This window comes from Eptatretus burgeri, chromosome 10, assembly GCF_056783735.1.
Source record: "Eptatretus burgeri isolate ZD-2024b chromosome 10, Ebu_testis_v1, whole genome shotgun sequence".
NCBI classification, from domain to species: Eukaryota; Metazoa; Chordata; class Myxini; order Myxiniformes; family Myxinidae; genus Eptatretus; species Eptatretus burgeri.
The window spans coordinates 90,901,478-90,923,872 of NC_140970.1; the positions used below are offsets into that span (position 1 = coordinate 90,901,478).

The following is a 22,395-nucleotide window of genomic DNA, read 5'->3' on the forward strand; positions in this document are numbered from 1 at the left end:
GTGAGCTGTGATTCTCGATTTTTGGGAGTATTAATGGGAAGGGGTTACTGGCAGACCTTGTGTGACTTGCAGAAACCTGGCGAGGGAGGGGTTAGATCATGGAAAAGGCAGAGGGTGCAAGACCAGAAAGCAGGCAGTAAAAGACAGAGAGACCACCAACCTGTTTGTGATTATGAAAGTGATAGGGTCAGAGAGTTAGCTTCATCACAGGAGATTCTAATGATCTTGAAAGCCTTGGCTTCCATGGTTTCAAGCTGAACAAGACATGATGCAGTGGTGCCAGCCCAGAGAGGAGAGCAGCACTCCATCAAGCTGCGGATGAAGGCGTTGTTAGGTAGACAAGAGTCCGGGTGTGCCAAGGAAAGGGTTTGCACGTCAGAGGACTTGCACCCAGTGGGTGACTTGCTTTGAAGGACAACTTAGAAATGTAGTTTGCCTTAGAAAGATCATGGCTGATGGTGGGACCCAGGAGTTTAAATTACTGAACTTCCTCAAGAGATATGAGGGTGAGTGGGAGGGTAGGGTTCACCAGATGGTCTTTTCAAAGAGGCAGAGTGATATTGAGAGATTTATCAGGATTAAAAAAAACATTCCAAGTGTTTGACCAGCTTGTGATTCTATCAAGGTCTGCAGAGAGGGAAGAGGCTGCAGCCTGCCTGTCTGAAGGGTGAGGGATGTCACGGCAGAGGGTGGAATCATCAGTAAATAGAAAATGTGGATTTTCCAGAGAGTCAGAGAGATCATTGATGAGGATTAGGAATAGGTGTGGGCCCAGAACATTGCCTTTGGGCACTCCAGTCTTGAAAAGGAGAGGAGGTGAAAGGATCCCATTGAGAGCTGGGTCAGGATTCAAACGTAGACATCACAGCTTCGAGATGAGTGGGTATACCACGACAGGCAAGGATATTCTGCCAGTCCTGATAATGGTGGAGGTAAGAAAAGGGGTGAGTGGAACTTTAGTGAATATTTAGAAGATGAATTGAGTGAATACATTTCATGGAGTGTGTATAGACTTACGGGCACAGGCATGACAGGCGAAATGTCATCTTTATATTAAGGTTGTTTGGACTATATAATCCTTGAAATGAAAAATGTACTGATGAAAAATGTACTGATGCTTCATAACCATCATCAGTCATATCCTCGCCCACTATATTAACATGTCATCCCCGCCCAGTCTGGCTTGTCGCCTCGCCCCCCTCCTCTTCGCTGATCTCCTCAACTCTCCGTCCCTCTCTCTGGCTGCAGTTCGGGCGGCGTGACGCAGAGAGAGAGAGAGAGAGAGAGAGGGGGAGAGAGGGGAAGAGAGAGGGGAAGAGAGAGACACACACAGGCGGCTCGTGACATGGTGACCCTGCGTTGAACGAGTGGCGGACACAGCATGGACAGACGCTGTAAGTGCGTGTAGACCCTTTGTCCGATGTTTCCCCCAACAATGCTCGAAGACCCTGGCTTGACCACATTCATATCGAAATCTCTGCAGTTTGCAAATCAAGTTATTGCTTTAACGATTTGCATTTCACTGCCATGTGCATGGAGTTTGCTCCACTCACTATATCGTGTCCCATTGTGATTGAAGGAGGTGATAATATGTGTATATATATATATATATATATATATATATATATATATATATATATATATATATATATATGTATAAACTTTTGCACTTTACAACAAAAGTTCAAATGCAACGTGTGCACGGTGTTTGGTCGTGATCGACAAGCGGAAACTTGGTGCAGAGTCCATTCGCAGTGCGGAGTAAGCGCGGACGTCATTGGACAACACCGCGCCCGATGTGGCCGCGCCAAGGACACGATCACTGTGCCTGCGCTCGAATGATCACAGGCAGTGAGTGGTTCCGAGTTTTTCTTCGAAACAAAAACAAAATGGGATTGTGGGACTCAGGTGCACACGTACGGCACCCACATATCTCCCGCTTTAAATTATTAACCCATAGAAATCATACTCGCCATGTTCTTCTTTACCCTTGTGCAATCGTGTCGTTTGTAAATGCCTCGCTCAAGTTACTTATGAACCGCTCTGTTTGGCATGTCTATGCTAACTTCAACAATGCACGACTAGCTTTGGTCAACATTCTGGTTTTATTTTTTTGGTTTTTACAAAAAATGGCCAAATGGGCATTCCATAAAACGTGTCCCACAGATCATTCTGTCTGATTTTTTTTTTTTTTCAAATCGCAACTTCAATGCAGGCAGGACAACCGGCTTCACCTCCCCCAGGTGGAGGACGGCATGCTCCGAGATGCCAGAGCTCCTTACCCACCACGGTTTTAGTTGTAATCGACTCACGAAGGAACGGATCGGTGACCAGCGACATCGGTGCTGATGATGTTACCAACCGGGCTATTGTGCTTGCATCACCCGGTCTTCCATGAAGTCTTGATATCTATATATATATATATATATTTTTAAATATGAGCAAAACTGTCACCCACTAGGCAGTGCCAGCAGGAGGCGCAGCATTGTTGAGCATCCTGCAATTTTGAGATCATGATGAACTGGATCTCCAATCTGCAATCACGTGAAGTTCAAATATGTCTTTCAAGCAAGAACAGGCTTTCCAGCTGGCACTGTTGACATATTGTAGACCCACTGATGGGTTAATTGGAATTTGCAAGCAATGTATGGTGGGATTAATGTGCCACTCAGGTATGATAAGCTGGGACTGACTGCCTTCTCATGTGTGTGTGTGGGGGTTTGTGTTTTAGTCCCTTTCTTAGTCTCACCAAATGGGGGCAGCTTCAGGACAAGATTGAGCGCCCCATTGGTGCCCTTTATGACTGCAATGCTGGCCATTATTAATCATATTACAGACTAAGTATGGACAGGCTGACTCTGGTCCCTGTGCCGTGGACAATTGTCGGTGATCTGATTCAACCACAAGTGTGCAGCACTTTCAAGTGGGATTCATTTGCATATGTAAACATGTAACTTTACACAGTCTAGGTGAAAGTTAGTTACTCTCAGCAAAGAGGATTAAAAGTTTTATGTAATGTTTCATAGTTTGCAGACTTCAGACAAATGGAAAGTTTAGCTGAGTTATTACTGAGCTTGGTGCAGAGATGATCTCATTTTGGCAACAAGCTACGTGTGGGCGGACAAAGCTATGCGGAACTATCCCTAATGTGTGGAGCTGATTTAGTACATGAGCTGAAGAGGTGGTTTTTAAAATTCAATACAGAGTCGAGGCTCGTGGAGGAGTTGTAGAGCATATTTCAGATCAGGATACATAATTTCTAACTGCATTCTTTTTTTTTTCTTTATTTTTTACCTGCCAAAGAGCTGAGGAGCTCCTGGTGAGTCAATGGCCATCCATATCTGGTGCCAAGTGTCTGCGGACATCCTCCTGCAGTTGGTTACCTTTCCTAGGAGTTTGCTGGCAGGATTTGTACTCTGGCCACCACAAAACACTTCACTCTGCAAAACACACTCGTGTGTGTCGGGGTGGTGCTGAGGTGTCGTCCACCAGATGGCGGTCTCCTTGGTTTAACCTGAGGTGGTCCATTCAGGTGGTTTCCTCAATGTCCTGTCCCTAAGAGTTGTGGATGGGCCAGGTATCTGCCTGGGGGATGGCCAGACGGCCCCTGGAGTACCGGTGGAAAGTGGATGCAGCGACGTGCTGTGACACACATGCTCCCAATGTATGTATGTATGTATGTATGTATGTATGTATGTATGTATGGAGGATGCAACAGAACAAACTGAACAGTGGATGGAGAGGAGGAAACACAAAATAGAGAGAGAGAGAGAGAGACAGAGAGAGAGAGAGAGAGAGAGAGAGAGAGAGAGAGAGAGAGAGAGAGAGAGAGAGAGAGAGAGAGAGAGAGAGAGAGAGAGAGACAGAGAGAGAGACAGAGAGAGAGAGACAGAGAGAGAGAGACAGACAGAGAGACAGAGAGACAGACAGACAGACAGACAGACAGACAGACAGACAGACAGACAGAGAGACAGAGAGACAGAGAGATAGACAGAGAGACAGAGAGACAGACTTCAAAGAAGAGGGATGTGAGGAAGAATGAGGACCGGGGGAGGGCACGGAGTGGATAAGATGAATACAGAAATACACTCGGGAAGGTGAAACAGGAAAGTTAGAAAGGTGGTCTGGAGTAGAATTAATGAGGGTAGAAAAGATTGTGGTTTTGTTTGGAGGATGGTCTGAGATGGTGGGGAAAAGCAAGCAGTCTTGTAAATCTGAAGGGAAGAACGAGATTGAGGAGCATGTAGAAGTTGATTCCACATTTGGGAGAAAAGAGGAACGAATGAGTGAATGTGAGCAGTGATTCTGTAGTTTGGTAGTTTCAGCAAAAAGGGGTTGTTGGCAGACCTTATCAATCCTGGAGAAACCTGGTGTGGGGGGGGGGGGAGCAGTGGGGGCAAGACAAGAGAGGAGGTGGTAGAAGACCAGAGAAACTACCGACCTGTTTGTGATATGAAAGTGATAGGCCCATAGACTCAGCTTCATCATGGGAAATTCCCATGATCTTGAAGGCCTTGGTTTCCACAGCAACAAGCCGAGCAAGGTGCGAGGCAGGGGGTGCCAGCCCAATGGGAAGAACAGTATTTCAACCTGTGGCTGGAAGGCCTTGGAGGTGGTTAAGAGTTCAGGTCTGCCAAGATCGGACTTTGTACGATGGAGGATGCGGTCAGCAACTGGCTTTGGAGGCAAACTTCGAAGTGTGTTTGGACCAAGAAAAATCATGGCTGACAGTGAGGCCCAAGAGTTTGAGTGACTGAATGGGACAGCAGGAAGTCGATGGAAGGTGAAAGGGGAGGCAGTTCCTCGAGACCAACACCCAAAACACCTTTGCTGAGACAATCCAACACTGTGATACTGATATTTATTCCCAGCATCACCTTGCTGAAGCTCGTGTGTCGAGACAAAGGCTAAGTTCACTAGGCCTCGTTCACATACATTATTACTCCGATGGGACGGCGCACATTGATGCTTGATGGCTCATCCTGTAGAATGCAAAAGGCCAGCATGATAGTTTGTAGCCGGGCCAACATCCGGTCGTCAAGTGGCAAATAAATTCATTTCCTTCAATAAATAAATACAAAGAAGCACTTGTTCTGTTTTGTGATGCCTCCGCTGATGAAGTTGCCAGAGGCATTATGTTTTCCGGTTGTCCGTCCGTCCATCCATACATACTAATTTTCTCTGTTTTCTCTGCAACCGCTATATCTGATTGAGACAAAATTTTCATCAGAGGTGCGACTGCTCATGGAGAATGTTTCATGATAATTTTGACGTCATAGGTCACGTGGTGTGGCAGCCATGTTGGAAAAAAGAAAACAACTTTGGACCTCTATCTCCGAAACCGCTCCACGGAAAAAATTGAAACCTGGCCCACGTCACGTTCTCCCCATGGAAAATGTGTGATTTTTTTGATGATGTCATAGGTGGCTTTGTTATGACGTCATAATTGCATACTTCAAACGCTTTATCCGACCGGTATGAAAAATTTTGAGGGTCATCTCGGGCTAAATTGTAATGGAGGGTGGGTGGAGGAGGATTGATGACATCATCAGTCACGTGGTTTGGCAGCCATTTTTTTTTTTAACATAAAAACCTTCGAAAATCTTCTACTCTGAAACAGTTAAACGGTTTGAGGCGAAACTTTACAGGTATGATCGCCTATCCATGAGGAACAAAATGTTCTCCACCTATGACATCGTAGGTCACATGGTTTGGCAGCTATGATGTTTTTTTTTTGAAGAGTAAACCTTTAAAAATCGTGTTCTCCAGAACGGCTTGACAGATCGATGGGAAACTTCACCCACATGTTCTCCAAGTATTGGGGATACCAGGGTGTTCACAAATAATTAATAATGATAGGTCATACGAAAATCTTTAAAATACTATTTCTCTTGAACCACCCCCATCAATCGATGTGAAACGTCACAGTTATGATCTACTGGTCACAGGGAATACATGCTTTAAATTTCAACCCGATCAGATGCATGGTCTGGCAGCCAGAATCATTTAATGTTTCCAATCTGGGTTCAGGGATTTCAATCAAACTTGGTACAAGTATGTATCATGATGTAATAATGTGGGTCGTGGCATATCTGGCAACGTCGAAGAATGCCCTTCTAGATTTTTATCCTATTTCTTAATTGTTGGAATTGCATTCCATCTCTGCTTACCAATGTACCCGAAGCACCCTCCCTTTTGAATACACTCGCGATGTCCTTGCATTATGTTGCAATGTCATGCTTGTCAGACAGCTATAAGACACTAGTAGATCAGATAGTTCAGGTTATAGTTGAAATGTATTCTGTAACAAATCAAACCCAGATCTTATCGTTTGGCAGCAAGAAGTGTGCTATCACTGTGTGAGCTCTCTGGCTCTAGAGTAAGTAGGTCACCTGTGATGATTCCACACTTGTGTAATGAGTGCTGACTGTGACAGGTATGTATACCAGTGCTTCAGTTGGTATAGATATATACATACATGCTGGTGGAGATTAGGTGTGTGTGTGTGTGTGTGTGTGTGTGTGTGTGTGTGTGTGTGTGTGTGTGTGTGCGTGTGACTGCTTCTTTGTTCAGTTATTATGCCAACATGTGCTGAGTAGATGTGCGTATGTGATGCAGACAGGCTGGCCTTGCCGTTGCTACTCATCATGGAGGTCCAAGTGTCCTTGCTGCACGCCGATAGCTGCTCATTTGTCCATGACGACAGCAACATGAGGAAGTACTTACGGGATGCCCAGTTTGCTATCGACCAGACGGTTTGTGTCACCACGCTTAAGTAAACGCATGACTTGGATAGCTCTGTTGCAGGCACCTTAGTAGTCAATAAATGTTTTTTGTTTGTTTGTTTGTTTTTTTTCTTCCAAACCTGCCACCAATTGTACATCGAACTATAGTAATTAGAGTTCTAACTTCCTAAACCTGAATGATGGAAGTGAAAGTGTGGGCCAGTTGGCCTCAGTAGTTCATCATGGCTCTGATTTCACCCTTGTGCTGAAGGTTGCATCAAATGTGCCAAGTCTTCATACTCTTTGTTTAGCCAATGTGGAGCCTGCTTTTATTGATGTCGTAAGTAGGATTTTGTGGTGATGGAATTTCCTTATTATGGTATACGGCTATGTTTATATAAAACTTACTTGAAAGGTCTGCCTTTAAATGGATATGCATGTTTTCAGCATCAAAGTGGATTTTTTTTTCTGTTTTGCTTTGAAATCAGCCATCTATTTATTATGTATGCAAAATGATCCAATGTTTGACATATCCACCCATATACAGCTTACTTATGCCCCCTTCCTTTACTGTCGCCTAAGCCTATCTATGCCAAATTCAGGATGGGGGTGGGGAGGGGGGCAAGATGTATAAAAGGACGTGCGTGTATGTTTGTGGCAAGCGCGTGCATATCTTCAGCAGTTACACACACACACCCACTCACTCACATGACACACACCCCTTCACAGCCTAGTTCATGAATTGTGATCCCTTACCAAATTTGAGCTGGATACTCCAAGCATTGGGAGGACTCGGTCTCCTTTTCACAATAGATTAAAAAATCTCGTATAATTTATTTTGTGTAATTATTATTATTATATTGTGAAAAATAAGTTATTCTAATGGTCCTCACAGCTCCCACTTCCACCTCTCAACATGAGTAATAGTAAATATCATTATTATAAAATTTGATCTAAGGATTGTGTCCCCATCCATCCATCCATCCATCCATCGGGACCATACTCTGTGCAGAGTGTCGGTGCTGCTAAAGCAGCCTCCTTGGCTATTGGACGCAATCCTGGACGGGTCACCGCTCCGACACAGGATACCAGCAAGCTGGTACTCATTTTGCCAACCTCAGAAGGATGACAGGCAGAGTCAACCCCACTTGGTGTTAACTCAACAGCCAAGGGGGATTTGAACTCAAGATCCTCGGATCCCAAGCCCACCACCCTAACCATTAAGCCAACACCAGGCATGATTGTGCCCCCAAGCCAATGAAGGTTGAGGATTGTGTCCCCCTAGTCAATGAAACTGCCTCGGCAACCTTGTGCCTGATGGCTTGGGAGGTTATCCATAACTATTATTATGTTTGGCTGATGCCACACCAATAGTAGCCGTTTGCATCTCGGTCACTGATTTAAACGATCTTCTGACTGGCGGTTGGCCTGTCCACATATGAAGCTGAACATTGGTATGCACATGTGTACATTCCTTCATTAATTTGGCGTATCTTTTTTCCCCTTCAATCCTTTCTCAAGCCTGCTTTTCTCCCTCCTCCTTATGAGGAGTCATTTGAATTGAATGGTGAATATTCTTCCTGCAGACACTTGGAATTAATTCCTTCTGCAGACACTGAATTCCCTGATACAGAATATTTTTCGACCCTCTTCCCCAGTTTTCATTTGCAAGCTTGCTTTTTTGACAACCTTATGGCTTATGGTAACATACTTAATTTGGGCATATATATGTACATATACATATATCGAAACATGTGCAGTGCGACGAGCACTCCCCCGATTTCCATTGGACATTTTCCTACACAAAAACGTCACCTCCAACCAAAAGGCCTCGGCTTGGCGACTCTGTCAAACAGACAAAGATTACATGGTCAACATCAGTTAAACATCAAACGGAGCTGCCTATCTGGATTTCAGGCTTGTTTGCCCTCATCAGGAAGGCATACTGATAAATATACATTCATGCTGAGGGGAGAGGAAGTGAAGGGCAATGAAATGTGCCCAAACAGCAATATTTTCTTCTCAACCACCAGGTTCGATATAAAACCGGGTTGAATATGAAAATAAATAATTGGTATAGGATTATGTCCAATGGAGGTCAGGGGAGTGCTCGTCACACTCCACATGTTTCGATTTACCTGCCGATCACATCACTTGCCTTCTGGTTAAATGGTTTGTATTAGCGGGAACAATCGTCTGGGTGGCAGATAGACAGTTGTTCTTTGCGGATTATGCAGTTTTACCGTGTGACAAAATTGGGTGTGTTGAAGCAGTACACAGACCATGCCCAGGGATGTCCATGAGGCGATGGAGAGGGGAGGGGGTTTGGGAGAAGGTAAGGCTGAGGGGATGGGGAAGGCAGTGTGATGGAAGTTAAGGTGGTGTGAGGGAAAGGGAAGTCGGCATGAGGGGAGGGAGGGGAAGGTAAGTCGGCATGAGGGGAGAGGAGGGGTAGGCAGCTTGGAGGGTGGGAGGGGAAGGGAAGGCAGCATGAGGGGAGAGGAACGGGAGGGGCAGGGAATGGAAGGCTACGTGAGGGGAAGGAAGGAAGTGAGGGGAGGGGGAAGAAGGCAGCATAATGGGAGAGGAAGGGAAGGCAGCATGAGGGGAGGGGAAGGGAAGGCAGTGGGAGGGGAGGGGACTGGAAGGCTGTGTGAGGGGAAGGGAAGGTGGCATGAGGGGAACGGCAGGAAGGTGGCGTGAGGGGAGGGCGAGGGAAGCCAGCATAATGGGAGAGGAAGGCAAGGCAGCATGAGGGGAGGGAAAGGGAAGGCAGCAGGAGGGGAATGGAAGGCAGTGTGAGGGGAGGGAAAGGGAAGGCAGCATGAGGGGAGGGGAAGGGAAAGCAGCATGAAGGGAAGGGAATGGAAGGCTGTACGAGGGGAAGGAAAGGGCGATAAAACGTGCCAAAACAGCAATATTTTCTTCTTGACTGCCAGATTCTATATAAAACCGGGTGGCAGCGTTTAAAACCCACACTTTCTTCCTGACAAAGGCTTGTAGGGGTGAGAGAGAGGCGGGGATAGGGGTCGGAGAGAGAAAAAGAAAGAGAGAGAGAGAGAGAGATAGAGATAGAGAGAGAGAGAGAGAGAGAGAGAGAGAGAGAGAGAGAGAGAGAGAGAGAGAGAGAGAGAGAGAGAGAGAGAGAGAGAGAGAGAGAGAGAGAGAGAGAGAGAGAGAGAGAGAGAGAGAGAGAGAGAGAGAGAGAGATGTTCTAAATTATCTTCAAAAGGTGTGTTTACATTAACCCAAACACCCACTTGTCATTCATGCACCACCTGGGAGCTCCCTTGCTAGGCATGCAATGTTTGGGGCCGCTAGGTTTCATGGTTTTGGTGTTACGGAGGAGATAGTCAGCCTGACGGACTGATGGATGGGCACACACTGACATTTATTATTGTTTGTGTGTGTGTGTGTGTGTGTTTCATGAATGTTTATCTATTACAAGTCATTATCTATTTCATCGATTAACTTCATGATTTTGCCCAAAAATAGTATTTCATTTTGGCCTCACTGTCGTCATCTTTCCATACTGGATGTTGGATTTTTTATTATTATTATCATTATTCTTTTTTCTGCATACAACCACACCACCTCGCCCACAACTTCTGTCTTTCCCACAGCCAGATGGCAGCAATTTTAGCGTGACAGCCCAACTGCCGATCAGTGGAATGCCCAGCAATTGGCATCGTCGTCATGTGAGTGCACTGCTGTCGCATTTGAAGGACGATTGATCAGTTAATGGACTGATTTTAAATTAAATTAGCAAAAGTAAATTAACAAAAACATTAAATAAAAAGAATAAACTGAATTGAATTCATACAACATGTCTGACAGGTTGTTGTTGAGGTCACAGCCACTAATGGGTAAAATGGAAAATTTATTCATTGGTGCTACCTCTGCGGCGACCTGTCCGATATATATATATATATATATATATATATATATATATATATATATATATATATATATATATATATATACACTCCAGTCTGTTCTGGATTTTGATTCTCGACAGAAAAGAAAACTGTCTGATTGTTGTTTTATGGGCAGGGCATTGCATCAATGAGTACACTATGAATGGACGTTAAACTGGGTGTCTTGTCTGCCTGCATTAGCTGTGGAAGGGAGTTTGCGAGTTATCGCCGGTACCCTGAACAAATTCCAAATTTTTGCCAAAATCACCTCAATTCAATTGTCAGCTGGTTCATGAAACACTTGAGTGTGTTGTGATGGGTTTGGGAGTGCTCATCGGCTTTGAAAATGTGTTTGCGGCCTGCAAGATGAATCAGCTTGTGTTTTGTCTTTTGGAGGAGCACGATGTTGCTCAGGCTGTTGAAAATGGTTTGTCAATGTCATCTGACATTTGTGTTGGTGTCAGTCCTCTTGACATACCAGCCATTCAAATTATTTTGTCTAATGTGCTGCCCTTTCATAAAATGTGAGCAGATTGTCTCTGCCTTGAGTCAATTTGGTGCAGTTGTGTCCTGGATCTCAATGGATTCTACTTCAGTTACAATTGAATACTTGACTTCATCACATTATTTCTGGCATCATTGCTACATTGTCTTCACGAACCATGCTCAGTCCTTTAACCAGGCCCGTGCAATGCTGGGAATAGGCTCAGGCCAAATGGGAAATGTCGGCCCCCATTTCAAACTGCTCATTTTGTATTTTTGTAATCGGTGCTTTATACGTATGATTTATGTATGGGTATATACATGTACATTTAGTGTACATGATGTACTTACAAGTAACAGAACAGAATAAAAGAACTAGAACGATTTATAAAAAAAGGTAATGGCAAGGAATTTTATTTAAAATGTATTATAAGACAATAATATTGGTAGTAATATTTTGATATTAACCAATAAAACAAGAATCAATGTAAGTGTGTAATTTTTTTGTTCCTTTACTTGTTTAACATTAGGCCCCCTCAAAATCGTGTTCTGGCATGCCTCCAACACAGTGGTGATGATGGTAGTTAATGGTCACAGTTGACATATGTATATTGCAACATAAGTTAGGACTTGTTTCACTTGCGGCACCCATGGGCATCTTAAAGAACATGCTTGTCCGAAGTTGGGGGTTGCTAGTGGCATATCTAGATAGGCAGACCCTGGTGGTGCCCAGATATAATCAGCCATCGACTTCGAGGGCCGAAGTCAAGGAACCTCAGGCAGATGACCAGGGCTTTATTGCCATTACTTATCGAAGGAAGCATAAGCATTCTAATATGGCTCAACATGCGGCGACGAGTTGTTGGAGAAAGATGGTGCCGGCGAGTGAGCATCATGGCTTCCACTTCGATGGGGTGCCTCTTCCAGTTGCTAGCATTGTGATGGGAAATGGTGAAATGGACTCCTTGTCCCTAAAGGGTCGACCCGAGTATGTCGGATAAGAACTCCCAGAATGCGTCAGTGGAGGTGTCCTGCTCATGTACGGTGACTCCACGGTATGATGCAGTTAAAGACTGATTAATGACTAATTCATTTTGCTTGCGTTCCCAAACTCGGTGCAAGCGTTCAATTTTGAGCATAATTTGGTTTTGAACTTTTGAACATAATTGAGCCCAGAGGGTGATTTTGTGGCTCAAAATCCACAGCGACGGTGCTTTTAAACAAAACCGACTTGAGGAATAACAATAACAGGGATGGGGACCACAATAAATCGAGCAATGACGAGAAAGAGAAAAACCTGATAGGTACCTGCTTCACCTAGCTGAAGATGGACTGTTACGCCTATTATCTCGTCTAATTTGAAAGTTGACGTGCGCACACAGCACAGCCGAGAGGACAAGACAGAAATGGTGGTGAATGTGGAGGAGAGCTTTCCTTGAGGTGCCTGTGAGGTGCACATGGGGGTGCCGATAGGCTTGTAAGCGAGGGCCCCATCGCTTTTTCTGCGGCTGGAACTGACGTATGCTGTGTCTGGAACAGCGCGAACTGTGGCATACTCAAGCTCGGCTGACCGGAGAGTTGAGCACGGTACTGGCCACGTCCTCTCCTCTCTTGGCACTTGCTGCGGCACTTTTATTACGATTCCTCCCCTATTCTTCTTTTACTCTCTTCACTGTTGGCTTGTATAGCCGCTGCAGCATACATCCCGTGCCGGGGCTTTTCCTCCCCCTACTTCGTAAGGGTCGCGTTTCAACGTAGCCGTGTTTTCTATACGAGCGAGAGGGAAAGAGTAATGAAAGGGCAGTAGTTTGGCCTGCCATAGGGCTGGGGTTGCTGCTTACTTGTGATGTTCTTCCTGTCCATCTGATGTAACTTTTCAAGAGATCGTTAAAGGGGATTTTATCTCAGTTACTTTCACTCATAATGGCTATAAGCGCAGTTTGAAATGTTTATTCGCCCAGTGATAACGCAGATAGAGTTTGCTTCTTTGTGCAGCTGCAAACATCTCTTCCTCGAATCGACTTCGATTGTCTTGTTTGTTTGGGTGGGGGAATTTAACTTCAAAATGGAGAAGAACTTCACTCAACTTTGCACTGTGCCTCCAGCTGGAGCTTTGTCAAAGTCAAGAATGATCTACGCGTTCGGATAGACGGTGGTGCTGTTTGAATGGCCGGTTATCCCTTGTTAGGGTAGAATGAATCGAACCGGAGGGAAGAAACAAGATCTGAAGGATAGAAAGGATGTTCTATGAATAGGTTGTTTCAAGAGAAAGGATGGAAAAGTTGTAGTTAGAAAAGACGAAGGTGAAAAATAATGGAAAGTCTACTTCCAAAAGTTGTTGAAAGAGGAGAATGAATGGCATAAGGACGTGGAGATCATCAAAGTAGGAGTGGAAGAGGTAATTATCTGGGGAAGAAGTTCGGTCAGCTTTTGAGAAATTAAGGAAAGGTAAAGCAGCATTGAATAGTATAATTGTACTGTGATGGACGTCAGCTTGGATAACTCCGAAAGGTCGACACATCTCTAAAAATACCACGGACGCTGTCTACAATACTCACCTGTGGTTGGATTCTCACACGAAGTGTCGGTTTACCGTATCAGCAAGATGATTGAAGTAGATAGGGAACCGTGCCGGCGGTCGCACAATGGATGTTCATTTTCCGAGCGAATGCTTCTTTCGCTCTTCCGATTGTCTGGGGCACCTGATAATCTTTCACCTCACCTATGGGCACCCACACCTGGTCCGACGCATCTTCTGGAGCTCGAGCAGGGATTACGGCCAGTGAGGCGGGCAGCTCTGCTGTGACCGGGCGGTATGGCCAAGGTGTGCCGGGCCTGGTGTGGGTGTCCATGTGTGAGGTGAAAATCTGCGAAGAATACAAAAAAGAGCAGAGAGTCGAAAAGTCAATAAAGTGTAAAAAAAAAAAATCGAATCTCCTTGTTCTTGTCACCGACCCAACTCATCCACCTAGTTTTGTCATAACTCATCCACAACGTTTTGAAATATCATGCTATATATCATTTTGGCCCTTTCTCTCAATGGTGAAGAATCATTTGGAAAATTAAAAGATTCTCCTATCCGGATCCGGATCTTCACCAAAATCTCATCAATTCATCCTTATCACACACCCAACGTGTCTGCCAAGTTTCATCCGAATCCGTCCAAAACTTTTTTGAGATATTGCGCTCACAGACAAACAAACAAACAAACAAACAAACAGACAAATAGGGGTGAAAACATAACCTATGTCCAACTTCGGTGATGGAGGTATGAAAACGAAAAAAACATCGATAATTAGTAGAAGGGCACTCGGTTGAGTGCTTACCTCCGCCATGTAATACTTGATCCATGAGATCATCTCGGCCCCATTACATTTTTGAAATATCATGCTATACAGTACTATATCGTTTATTGCTATACAGTGGTTTTATTGTTATTTATTGTTTGGCTGAAAGACGTATGTATTTTCCTGATCAAAATACGTTATCCTGATGCATGTCTTGTGAACTTGGTGGTGTGGCAAACGAAAGCAGCACTTGTCATAGTGTGAGAATGTGGGGGGATACCATTGTTTCTTTGAAGTTTTCTTTGGTGTGCGGGTGTGGTCGGGTCTCAAAGGATCCTCTTAGTCACCGCTGATCACAGTGACTTTCCATAAGAAAAAAACAACGATGTTTGAGGTTAAGATGTGCGAAGTTTATGAAACTTCTTTGGAAGGATAATTAATTGACCCGTCCTTTGGGCTGGCTTATTGAGGCTTTCACTTGTCCGCCGAACGAAATTTCCTGGCCCGGACAGTCGGACAACTCCTTGTTGTCTGCTTGTTGTCGAAGGAGGGAAGGGGCTGATTAATGTCACGAGTAAGGTGACTACGCCTTCTCTCGCAATGGAAACTGTTGTATGCAGATGTTCCGTGGAAAGTCTGTGCTCACTCCCAACTCAGGCAGACCAGAAAACTTGGCTGAGACCAAGAACGATTTCTCATTGATATATATATATATATATATATATATATATATATATATATATATATATATATATATATATATATATATATATACATATATATATATATATATTGTCAATCCCCCTCTCCCCCCCCCACTCTCCTGTTCTACATGAGTATGCTCAAAACCTGGCAGGCAGTTCATGCTCGCTGTAATGACAGTGTATATATATATATATATATATATATATATATATATATATATATATATATATATATATATATATATATATATATATATATATACATACATACATACATGGGGCTGCAAAAGTAGGTATACAGTAAGGATTATACCAGTATTACCAGTATTATAATAGTGGTGCTAGGATTCATTTAATGCTGGGGGCAAACAGTTTGAACATTTGAGGGATTAATATGTTTATTATTGATATGTTTATTATTGGTATGTTATTTTTATTATGCTTGTATAATCAATAAAATACGTTTTGTGCGCACGTTTTGTTTTTCATTACTGTATACCTACTTTTGCAGCCCCCTGTATATTGTGTTACAGCTGTGGAAATTCGCATTACACCATAAAGGGTCCTCAGGTGAGATGTATCGGTAAGTCCATGTGTAGTTAACCCAAACCCGTTGTATAGAGGGAATATATGTGATTCATTCGGGCTGCGATTCTTCAGTTAGCCGTTTTTCTTTTCCTGTCGTTATTTTGGTGCAAGAACAACAACGAACATCGCTACAACCAACATCTCAACAATCACGCCATTCAATACATGCCGCCACCTTCCACAACTACGCTACCACCATCTTCGCCACTCACCATTCAACGAGCACCGTGCGATCACGATCTCCGCGGGACGGAAGAAAGGAGCAGAGTGGCAGCAGCAACAAGGGTGCGAAGGGGCATCTCCCACCCAAAACTGCCACTTAAATATCTCCCGCCGGATTTTCCCTCCTGCTTTTCCCGCGCTTTGGCATGGGGGAGGTGCGATTTGAGCCAGAGGTCAAAGGTGAAAAAAGGTGGGGGCCTGATTTTGGGGGAATAATTCCCTGGCCCCAAGCCAAAACTGACTTTCCTCGTCCCCCGCACGGTGCGGGGAGAGGGGAACGAGAGGGCACGCCCCTTTTTGGGAAGCTTCCAGAAGGTAGGTGGAACCAGAAACAGGGCGGGGCGAAGGGCGGAGGCCGAGCTTACAAAAGGCGTGGGCGTGAAGGTCGACGATAACGTCGTTCCCTTGTCCCTGTTCCCTTGTCCCTGAAGGGGAATTGTCGAGAGTTGTGGTGATTGTTCCTGGTCGGAGGTTCTGTTCGTTCGTCCCTGTCGGGCGGACGACACGTGCAGGCGCAAGGCACGAGCCCAGTGGACCACGCCGGAGGGACTCAGAGTTACGGTCACCAAGGGCTGGACGACGCGCTAAGGGAAGTCGTGACTTCCATTTCTTTTGGGATTCTGTGTAGACGTGTGTGTGTGGTGCCAGTCTGGTGAAGTAAATATGTGACTGTAATATACGTGCCTTCCGTGCTTCCGTATTAAATGTGCTTGCCCGATTGTTCCCCGTTTTGCTTCGTCTTTTCCTTTCATTGAATCTCCATCTTGCATCACGTAAGGGATTGGTAGTGGGTTTAAAACGCCCGGTAAATAATCTGAACCGTCAAGGTCGACGATAACTCTGCTCGGTTATCCCTGTAGCACAGAACGAGCCGCTTAAGCGGTTCATGTCCGGAGTCGACCTGTGGCGTGGTACAACTCCTCGGTACGCTATCCGCGTGGGTACTTAAGTAAATCGACCATTCGGCGATCGGGCCCTATTTCGCGCGGGTAGAATGCGGACTGAGTTGTGGTGAGGTTAAACCCCCACCCATGACTAGCTCCCGGCGTTGTTCCGAGAGGGTCATGACTGAATTGCACGTTCGGTGGGCGAAGCGGCCGCTATTGGTAAAAGCGGTCGTTTGCATGCCGGCGGGCGCGAATTCGTAACAATATTATACATACCCTCTCAACCAATTTTTGTAAATCCTAATTTTGAAGGGGTCAATGGTGATTGTTCTTTAACACAACATTTTATTCCATCCATCAGGACCATACTCTCTGTAGAGCGTTGGTGCTGCCTAAGCAGTCTCCTTGGCTATTGGGTACAATCTTGGATGGGTCGCCACTCCGACGCAGGATACCAGCAAGCTGGCACTCATTTTGCCAACCTCGGAAGGATGACAGGCTGAGTCAACCCCACCTGGTATTAATTCAACAGCCAAGCAGGATTTGAACTCAGGACCCTAGGATCCCAAACTCACCAATCTCGCCATTAAGCCAACACCGGGCATACATTTTATTGATCCTGTGTTTACTGGAGTCAAACATCTCAGAGACCCCTGTATTCATAAGTGCAAGTTGGCTGCTGATTCTGGTTTAGTCATTGGTGTTAGATCTGTTGCATCGGTGATCGGATCATCATATTTTACCCTCTAATGCTTGATTGCACCGATTGTGTCCTGATATTGCCCCTTTGGCGATGCCTTGGAAAGTCTTTTCCATGCATTTGTTGAGTGCCCGAGGCTGGACCCGGTTTTTACATGTTGTGTGTGCTTTTGTTTGGTTTTAACATCTCTTCTGTGTAAAAATGAACGTCTTTTCCATAATTATTGAATCTCCGAGGCAAAACTTGTCATTCATGTCGATGATGTGGAACCATGCAAAATGTCATCGTTTTAGTTGATGATATTGTGATTATTTTTAAGCCACGTCAGTTACATCTCAGCCGCATATTGAGCTTGTTTAAAAAAAAAAAAACTGTACACTTAATTTTGGTGATAGTGGTTTGTGAGGCTTACCTGCTGGAGTTGTCTTGGTTAATTCATGAATCTTAGTTAAGTAGTTTTAATTCTATTTTATTGGTTTTAGAGTGTGAGCTGGATTTGTCATTTCATTTCAGTGGTTTTAAAGTGTGAACCTTTTAAAAATATTTTTGCATAATGTCTGTAATCACATGGAATGTTTCCCTCTACTAAAGAGGAACAAAGTGTGTGTGTGTGTGTGTGTGTGTGTGTCTTTATCTTCCTTTTATAATTTTTTATTTTCAATAACGTTCCCTTTAATTACATCATCTGTCGAGGGGGCCTTTATTTGAAAAGATGTTTGCTTTTTCTCCACTACTTGCTTGGTCTGATGTGCTCGTCTGTTTTCTGTTTTACAGCTTGATGAAAAAAGTCGGGAGGTCATTGCTGGCCTGAAGCTGGTACGCGAAGCTTTGCTGCCGGTGAAAGAAACTGTGGCCCACGTTCGAACAGTCTGGCTCAACACCAACAATCTTATTGCGATCCTGAGCAACAAGCATGTTACCGTATGTAAATATGCCTACTGGTCGTGCTGTCCTTCGCAGTCAACTTGGATAAGACAATTTTGTCGAGAATTGATGTGGTGTTCATATATGACAGTGTTCAATACGAAATTTTTTTTTTGGGGGGGGGGGCTTACCCTGCAGTGACAATTTTGAAATGGTTGCCTTGCTTCTGCAGGGCAACCATTTCAAACTTTTTGTTGGCCAAAGTCAAATTTTGGTTGCCCGATAAAGACAAGAAAAGAAAAAATCAGTTTTTAGTCACTTGTTAGCACAACCACTATTCTACTCGGCAATCGTAACTTGTTTTATTTTTGCAAACGACCACGTAAGCGTCGAGCAAGGTATGTGTTCATTCAGGTCGAAGACACAGTTAGCCGAGTGACAGGCTGTTTATAATCACGACTTGATCGACACACAGACAGACACAGACATAGACACAGACACAGACACAGACACAGACACAGACACACACACATACACACAGAACCACACACACAGACACACACAGAACCACACACACACAGAACCACACACACACAGATATACACACACACACACACACACACACACACACACACACACACACACACACACACACACACACAGTCACACACACACGTCTTTCATTGGAAATTTCACACGTGCTTGGATCAGGGAATGCGACCAGTAGGTACACACTATTGATACACACACCGCCTTTCAGATCACCTTTACACTTCCGCAAGTGCTCACATGAAAGATCCCGAGGAACAACCACATTACTGTTAACTTTTATTATCGATTAGGAGGTCGATTTGAGCATCAGAACATTGTTTTGTGCAAACATAATGTATACCGACATATTCAATACGAGCGTGGATCGACTTGCCACGCTCGTTTCACCACACGTTGCGACAGTGGGACAAACACCGCCATGTTATTAAAAACACATCACCACCACGTTATTGCAAACACATCACCGCCACGTTATTACAAGCACCTCACCACCATGTTATTAAAAACACATCACCACCACGTTATTACAAACACATCACTGCCACGTTATTACAAACACATCACCGCCACGTTATTACAAGCACCTCACCGCCATGTTATTAAAAACACATCACCACCACGTTATAACAAACACATCACCGCCACGTTATTACAAACACATCACCACCACGTTATTACAAACACATCACCGCCACGTTATTACAGGCACCTCACCACCATGTTATTAAAAACACATCACCACCACGTTATTACAAACACATCACCGCCACGTTATTACAAGCACCTCACCGCCATGTTATTAAAAACACATCACCGCCACGTTATTAAAAACACATCACCCCTACGTTATTACAAACACATCACCACCACGTTATTACGAACACAGTACCGCCACGTTATTACAAACACATCACCACCACGTTATTACAAACACATCACCACCACGTTATTACAAACACATCACCGCCACGTTATTACAAACACATCACCGCCACGTTATTACAAACACCATCACTGCCACGTTATTACAAACACATCACCGCCATGTTATTACAAACACATCACCGCCACGTTATTACAAACACCATCACCGCCACGTTATTATAAACACATCACCACCACGTTATTACAAACACATCACCGTCACGTTATTACAAACACATCACCACCACGTTATTACAAACACATCACCACAACGTTATTACAAACACATCACCGTCACGCTATTAAAAACACATCACCACGTTATTAGAAACACCCCACCGCCAGGTGATTATAAACACATCACCACCACATTATAACAAACACATCACCACCACGTTATTCAAAACACATCACCACCACGTTATTACACACACACATCACCACCACGTTATTACAAACACCTCACCACCATGCTATTAAAAACACATCACCACCACGTTATTACACACACATCACCACCACGTTATTACAAACACCTTACCTCCACGTTATTACAAACACATCACCGCCACGTTATTACAAACACATCACCGCCACGTTATTACAAACACCTCACCGCCACGTTATTACAAACACATCACCACCACATTATTAAAAACACATCACCACAACGTTATTACACACACATCACCACCACAATATTACAAACACATCACCGCCACGTTATTACAAACATCTCACCATCACGTTATTACAAACACATCACCACCACGTTATTACAAACACCTCACCGCCAGATTATTACAAACACATCACCACCACATTATTACAAACACCTCGCCACCACGTTATTACAAACACCTCGCCACAACGTTATTACAAACACTTCACCGCCACGTTATTCCAAACACCTCGCCACCACATTATTTCAAACACATCACCACCACGTAAGGCCTCAGTCACATTTGCTCTACAGTGAGGATACGGTGGCCATACACCCTCTGAATTGACAGAAACGTGCGGCGGCCGCAGAGTTTCTGAGGTGGCCTCAGGGTGGTCCTACTCCGTATGGCTATATTTTACAGGCCGTAGGGTCGCCGTGGAATTATAGCGCGGAGTTATAACTTTTTTCATTTCTACGTTCGCCGTAGCAATTCGACAAGCCGAAACAAAAGAACTGGTAAAAAAAAACCCACTCGTTACCGTCCGTCTGGCCGCACGTTCGCCTTAGGGCCCCCCTGCCGTCCCCCTGCAGTCGCCTTGCGGGCACCTTGCGGTCGCCTTGCCGGCACCTTGCGTCTGCCTTGAAAATTCTATGGCCACCGCAGGAACGCTCTAAGGTCACTGTGCGACATCAAATCGAAGACCGTATGGCACCCCCACGTTTTCGGTCTCCACAATTTCTAAATACGCCGTGCGGCTCCCCGAAAATTAAAAACATATGTGACTGCTACATTGTGTGACCGTGGAAATACTGCGGCCACCGTATAATTGCTAGTGGCCGTAGATTTTGGAGACCCCACGGCCGCCGTGGCAAATGTGACTTAGACCTTCGGAAGGTGGGCTTTGGATCCTTGGGTCCCGAGTTCAAATCCCGCTCAGCTGTTGAATTAATACCAGGTGGGTTTAACTCAGCCCGCCATTCTTCCTAGCTCGGCAAAATGAGTGCCAGCATGCTGGTATACTGTGTCGGAGTGGCGACCCATCCAGGATTGTGCCCAATATCCAAGGATACTGCCTAAGTAGCACCAACGCTCTGCAAAGAGTATGGTCTCAATCTCCTCTCTTACCTCCATGTAATTCAAAATGGCTCCTGCTGTACAATTTAAAGCACCTCACCACATGTTGCTAAAGAGAAAGGCTTGTTTTAACTGAGGATAAGTGCTTGAGTTGCCCTGTTGTCATGATTTACATCAATTACAATACAAACGTTTATTTGTATTTTGTACAACTTTATTTGTCATCTTCATGATATTAAGTTTTTATAAGCAATTGAAGTTGAAAATATAAGTTCAAAAAAAAAACCTTTTTTTTTCTCAAAAAATTTCAAAACAAATACCCTGAAGGACATACGCACAGGGGAGGTAGTAGTAGCTCAGAAGTTTGGTTCCCATCATGTGCTGCCTTTTTGGCTGCTGGTTGCATCATTGGTTAGGGGCGTGACTATGCCGCTGATGCAGTGCCTATATTACCCGTATACTGGTGCTCATTTCACCAACCTTAGAAGAATGACAGGCTGAGTCAACCCCCTGGTGTTAATTCAGTGGAAAATGGGGCTCAAACTCAAGACTCTAGGATCCCAAGCCACCACCATAACCACTAAGCCAACACCAGGCTGGAAGTTTGGTGTGATTTCACAAAAGTTTGAAGTAGTTCAGTGACAGCACAGACACTGCACAGATATATATATATATATATATATATATATATATATATATATATATATATATATATATATATATATATATATATATATATATATATATATATATATATATATACGTGTGTGTGTGTGTGTGTGTGTGTGTGTGTGTGTGTGTGT

General features: G+C 44.3%; 1 protein-coding gene across 5 annotated transcripts in view; it reads left to right on the forward strand.

The window, feature by feature from the left end:
- The first annotated feature begins 1,203 nt into the window (after positions 1-1,203).
- The window catches only part of EPO (erythropoietin), a 45,266-nt gene continuing 24,074 nt past the window's right edge, over positions 1,204-22,395 (forward strand). For 2 of the 5 annotated variants that reach the window (XM_085899376.1, XM_085899375.1), the window contains exons 1-4: positions 1,204-1,394; positions 6,619-6,755; positions 10,349-10,423; positions 18,288-18,438. In XM_085899376.1, the coding sequence (XP_085755502.1) occupies positions 1,382-1,394; positions 6,619-6,755; positions 10,349-10,423; positions 18,288-18,438 (376 nt within the window). In that variant the 5' untranslated portion in view covers positions 1,204-1,381. Of the gene's footprint in view, positions 1,395-6,618; positions 6,756-10,348; positions 10,424-16,357; positions 18,439-22,395 lie in introns of all 5 variants that reach the window. The other 3 variants (XR_015062632.1, XM_085899373.1, XM_085899372.1) reach the window with 3 other exon arrangements.